The 5496-nt window shown below is 37.3% G+C and overlaps 1 protein-coding gene and 1 long non-coding RNA gene across 6 annotated transcripts; both read right to left on the bottom strand.

Moving 5' to 3' along the window:
- Positions 1-639: 639 nt before the first annotated feature.
- LOC114539727 (calcium/calmodulin-dependent protein kinase type II delta chain-like) lies at positions 640-4210 on the bottom strand. 5 transcript variants are annotated; one of them, XR_003688926.1, is made up of 4 exons: positions 4085-4158; positions 3829-3999; positions 3401-3481; positions 640-679 (listed from the first exon to the last, which is right to left on the bottom strand). XR_003688926.1 is itself a non-coding variant. In XM_028560336.1 (3 exons), the coding sequence occupies exons 1-3, from the start codon at positions 4094-4096 to the stop codon at positions 3404-3406; spliced, it is 261 nt and encodes an 86-aa protein (XP_028416137.1). In that variant the 5' UTR covers positions 4097-4158; the 3' UTR covers positions 3264-3403. The 5 variants fall into 5 exon arrangements, 2 of the variants coding, with proteins under 2 accessions (XP_028416137.1, XP_028416138.1); XR_003688927.1 differs by lacking the exon at positions 640-679 and having other exon boundaries at positions 3264-3481; positions 3829-3996; positions 4149-4210; XR_003688925.1 differs by lacking the exon at positions 640-679 and having other exon boundaries at positions 3264-3481; positions 4149-4195.
- Positions 4211-4782: 572 nt separating this feature from the next.
- On the bottom strand, positions 4783-5221 carry LOC114539718. Its single transcript, XR_003688915.1, has 3 exons — positions 5182-5221; positions 4906-4981; positions 4783-4823 (listed from the first exon to the last, which is right to left on the bottom strand). It is a non-coding gene; the product is annotated as an uncharacterized LOC114539718 (long non-coding RNA).
- Between the last annotated feature and the right edge of the window lie 275 nt (positions 5222-5496).

The following is a 5496-nucleotide window of genomic DNA, read 5'->3' as shown; positions in this document are numbered from 1 at the left end:
GGTGATGGAAGCATGACAGCATGGGTCATAGCGCTAAGTATTATGCGTACACAATATTTCACTGGTGTTATAAAAAATAGATTTTTTTTCTCCCTTTCCTATTATGTAATTGCATTTACCAATATATATGTAACTGTCAGGGGTTGGGGGTATTATGTGAATATGAAAGAAAACAACCTGCATTTTGTTCTGTATATTCTTGTGTTATAGAAGTCAAAAATACATGCTGTTACTATACTGTATAGGCCCTTGTGATTCATATACAATTATAGTTTCAATTGTGTGATAGTTATGTTCTTGTAATCTCAATTGTAGATTCTATGGCATATAGAGTCGAATTGGTACGGCAAAATATCTTTGAGAATTGAAGTTTATGGCGGTTCTTCAGGTATGTTCTGGCAATTCACTGAAATACTATTTGTTCGCTAAGGAATGTTGTCCCATGGTAGCGGTACGCATGAACCTGGGATATCACAATGCTGATAGCCTCACAACCCTGGACAATAATATAATAATTTACTTGTTCCTTGTGTTTCAATTTTAGATCAAATAAAGTATGGCAACCCAGGAGTTGCTAACAATTATTACCTTTCTCTTATCACTGACTACACCTCCATCCATCGCTGTGCCATACATGGATTTGATGGACTGACATACCAAGCAAGGTAAATATTGCAGGCTACATGGTATATGTTCAGTTTATTATTATGTCATATTAGGACTGTTGGACATTATTTTTTTATTCAGTAATTCCCCTATATGGGAATGTGATAAAATTCGATGTTAACCCCCAAGTAAAGATTTCACAAAATCAATGGAAATAACGCTGTACCTCGACTGGTTTCAATTCTGGAGGAGCCGTGTATGGCAAAATTATATGCATTATCATTTCATTTTTGTTGATGATTGTTCGATGGTGTTTTGGTGCCAGAAGATAATTGATACTAATTATTGGCCCACGTACTGAAGACACATAACATCCCAGATAATAGCAACAAGTGTTGGGAATGCGGATAAGTCGACAGGACATGGTCGCTTAAATGAGGCAGCTTCCTGGTCTGCACGGAAAAATAACCAGGACCAAATGCATTCGGCAAGAAAGATGTTTGTCGGAGCGATTTCACTCAAAGTCGTCGTGATTATAATTAGTGGGTGAAGACCTATTCTGTGTCCTGTAGTTCCGACGGGCAAAAATTCGATCATTACAAAATAAATGGACTAGTCAGGGTTAGCTGGATTAATAAGCAAGGCTTCTACAGATTACCCTGTCACGTTATATGCATCACATCATTTCCATGCGGTCATATATAACTTTTAATGTGTGATTAAGATTAATTGTTTAACAAATTATTCATTTCATTAGAGACTCGCTGGTGGAAAATGTCCTATCACCAACTGTAACCGCGCTTTACATCCGCATTCATCCAAAGACATGGTACGCAACATATCTTTGAGAATTGAAGTTTATAGCTGTTTTTCAGAGTATGTTCTAGCAATTCACTGAAATACTATTTGTTCACTAAGGAATGAGAAATGACTGAGAGATCCATCTGACTGAAATATATAGCGAAAATTTTTCAATAAGTGGCTTATGTAAGAGCGAGTTTTTGATTTAGAAATAAATTCTTTACACCCTACCAGCGGGTTTGTCAGGTTTTTTACTAACTTAGGTGCATTGGAATACAAGTAAAAATAAGGCGTGTTTTAGAAGTTATACCTGGACGAGGAATCCAGCATATCATTATGAGGAACAAAGCTATTATAGCGGTATATACTCAGGGCTATCACAATCAAGTTTAGTGTTATCGCTTTATTTCAATGTTTGCTGCACGGTCGGATTCTCACAATTAAAAGAAAATCAAGCGAAAAGTTTCACACGTACAAAAGTATAGGTATGGAACTGGGGCCGGTTGTTCGAAAGATGGATAACTTATCCAACGGATAAGTCCTATCCAACGGATAAATCTGGATAGTTATCCATTGGATAAAAACGCGTTGCAGGAAGCGTGGATAGTGAAGTGGATAGCTATCCAATAGATAAGTTAAAATTTACCAGAAGAAAACAGGATTATTCTGAAATTTCGTACCACAACGTCAGCTGTTGCTAAGCATTTACAACATTGAATTCATAATCATTACGAATTCTCGAGTATAGTTACTGAATGGAAAAGACTTGAACAAGTGATTTGCTCGAACTTTGCACTTCACATCATAGTGATTTTATTAATTAAACACATTGCAATTTTATTCCTTGACCTTGCAACGCTTTGCCTTTCGGTCCATAGCAAATTTAGAAACACTATTTTAATGTTCGTGAATGAAATTACTTAGATATTAGCAAGTTTCCTTGGAATAGGTTGAATCTTTCTTTGCATATTCGCGTTTATAAACTGATTAGAAGCGTATAGTAAATTTACCACCTGTTATAAATGCGAGGATGTCCAAAAAATCGCCGGTCGAACGGAATGTGTAGGCAACGTGAAACGCTGCTGCGACAAATTGCACTTCGAAAACATTTTTAATATATAGTGAATACAATCATGATGTGTATTAGTTTGTTGAAACACAGTAAGAGGAATATTGCATTTTTGTCCTATTTTATATAAATGTTTACAGTGTTACCTTGTATCTTTGAATTTATCCACTGGATAGTGGATTTAAACCACCTCCGGACCTTGGATAAATTTATCCGGTAGATAGCGATTTTTATCCTCTGGTTAAAGTTATACAAGCTTCGTGCAACCCAAATCACACGCTGGATAAAACTTATCCGTTGGATAGTGAGTTATCCGTTGGATAGCGACTTATCCACCTTTCGAACAACCGGCCCCTGTTCTTTTATTTATCGGAATAACTAGTGATGTGATCTTACATGAAGCATTTTCAGTCATGCTGCTAAATTGTCGTGCTGGCTTCGCCACTGAGTATTTTATTTGCTCGCAGAGCCTCGTCTGCCGAACGTGACCGTCGGCCAGTCTTCACCATGTACGGTGACAGTTATTTTCTGCCTTTTAACTTGCCGACATGCAATGTTTCATTGCACGGTGAGTTTTCAACTTTACTGAAGGCGCTACTATACAATATGCAATTTTCCTTACAACTTGCAATGCAATTATAACTCCGAAGGATGTTAATTTGTAAAGAGTGTTCGAAATACTAAGGAAACGTTAGCAGATCGTAATAGATGTTCGTATTTGACAACTTTAGATGCCTCAGGAGTAGAATGGTTTTGCAATTTGCAAGGAAAGTTGCGTAGTGTAACAGCGCCTTGAGATTGTTTCGGAAAGCTGGTTAAATTTCGATGTAACTTGCAAACATGTAATGTTTCATTGCAATTGCGAGTTGAAAATAAGGGTCATTGGACGGAAGAACGGGACAAGTATCGTAGTTTTCAACATACCTTTTATAAGGGCGGAGACATTGATCTTCCATCCACGGTCGGTTTTATCATTTTTTCTGCTTTTTCTATCATTTCTTTATCCTACAAAAGACAAAAAAAACTTGTTAAATCGTGGATCAATCTAACACTTTTAAAAGCTTTCTCTCCTAACTGAACTAATTTTATTTATACCGTATAGTTCTATCAGTTCTAAATTGTCCTTCATGGAGGTCCAGTAGGGGTCATCCCGTATTGATGCAGTGTTACTACAGGAGGAAACCTGAACTAAACTGACTTTATTTATGCTGGATAGCTGTATCAGTTCTAAACTTCAACCAAACTAATTCTAACAATTCGAAAAAGCTGGGACTTCAGACGAAAAAGGTCAGCCGATTTTGAAAAATCTTAGATGCGGGGTGTTATAAGGCGGTTAGTAATTTCATCATCACCTTCATCCAAGGATGTTCCAGAGCTTCTGAAACCGTGATGCATTTTCTGTGACCAACAGTAAGCAGTTTTGTTATAAGATCCTTAGCTTCACTGCTAACATTCTTCCAGAGGTTGTTCGGAAATTTATACGACCCTTCTTTGACTTGTTTCTCCAATGGGTTATTTGCCTGCTTTGAAAATAAAGAAGATCCGGAAAGTCTAAAAGACGTTAACTTTTCATTGACGTACTCCAATTTTGAAATGAGGTTAAGCTACCTCCAGCTTCATTACAAATCGTGTTCACTACGTGAATTTGAGTAAACTGAAGTATATGGCATACCAAACATATAGTATAACTCCCAGGCTCCAGCAGTCTCACGATTTCTTGTAGGATCGTCTTCAGGCTACGGGATTAACATTTTGGTAGCGAGGTAACTTGGTGTACCACAGAGTGTTTCCATATAGGAATTCTGATCTAAAAAATTAATTGTTATCATTGAGAAACTGTAACAATGAGAAATAACTGAACCTAAAACGTTTGCAGAATGCGCTCTGCTTTCGTAAAACGAAATCACGGACAAAACTCGGAATTGAGATTATAGTGACTTCCAGGATTTGCTGGCAATGGTCACATCGAATGGTTTCTTCAAAGACAATTTAAAGGGCAATTTAAACACAAGTTCAATACACAACCGACACAAACCTTTATAAGCGTTTCGTCATACGAGGAACACAATAAAACATTTTCTGGCTAGAGAAGAAAAAGTTAAATTATGGTCGTTAAAGTTTAGGATATAAAGACAGTAGTGATAAATAAATTAGGGCGTGCTTACCTTCCAATCCCTGTTAGTGATGCCATTTTCATGTAAATGCTAAAAATACGAAACAGTATGAATAAAGTTAGTTTAGTTCAGGCTCCTGCAGTAACACTGGATCAATAACAGATGATCCTTAGCTTGGTGTCATTAAAAGCTCCAATCTCTTCGTGATATTTTCCATAAACTTTAGTCATCGCCTGTGAATGAAATATTCCAATTTGTTTAATTCATTCTTCGAAGGCTACACATGGCTACATTCGCGCTAAACGACATCCTCACCTGAAGGCACATTGCTTTCATAGTTGGTTTAGTTGTCAATAGGAATCAGTGATACAGATCGTTAGACAACTCGAGCCTGAAAACAAAATAGAAAAGTCGATCGAATCTTGAATGGTTTCATCCATGATTCTATACTTCTCTACTACATTCTGCAGGACAAATAACATTGCGTGAACTGTGCAGCAATATAGAGAATAGGGGGAAGCCAGACAGAAAAGCACATGGAAAGTAGTTTGAATATTTGCAAACCCTGATAGATAAATGTCGTGGACTCACACATTTGTTATCGGCGTCTCCTCGTCGTTTTGTTCCAACAAGACTCTCAAATAATAGTCACCTGATAGCAGAGATACGTTACTGAGTTTGATTCCTATCGAGGAATAAGGGGGGGACGCTTTATGAAGAACTGTTAAAAAGCTAGAGCAGTTAGGCTTATCACTAACCTATTTCAGTTCATCAGCTAAACATTCATACAGGACTTCAAACTAAAGGTGATTCCAAAAGACAACGTAGTTTCCACTCAGATCTTTTTCCATTGCAAATGCGTGCAAATCAGATTCGAGTGCCCCAGAAGTTCCTCTCGCGTCTGTC

This window comes from Dendronephthya gigantea, unplaced genomic scaffold, assembly GCF_004324835.1.
Source record: "Dendronephthya gigantea isolate DGI-Jeju-01 unplaced genomic scaffold, DenGig_1.0 000215F, whole genome shotgun sequence".
Classification (NCBI taxonomy): Eukaryota; Metazoa; Cnidaria; class Anthozoa; order Malacalcyonacea; family Nephtheidae; genus Dendronephthya; species Dendronephthya gigantea.
This window is presented reverse-complemented; position numbering and strand designations above follow the sequence as displayed.

Coding starts and splice junctions, on each gene's coding strand:
- LOC114539727 (XM_028560336.1), bottom strand. Junction 3,482..3,828: donor TGGAACATCCTTGGATGAAG/GTGATGATGAAA, acceptor TGTCTTTTGTAG/GATAAAGAAATGATAGAAAA.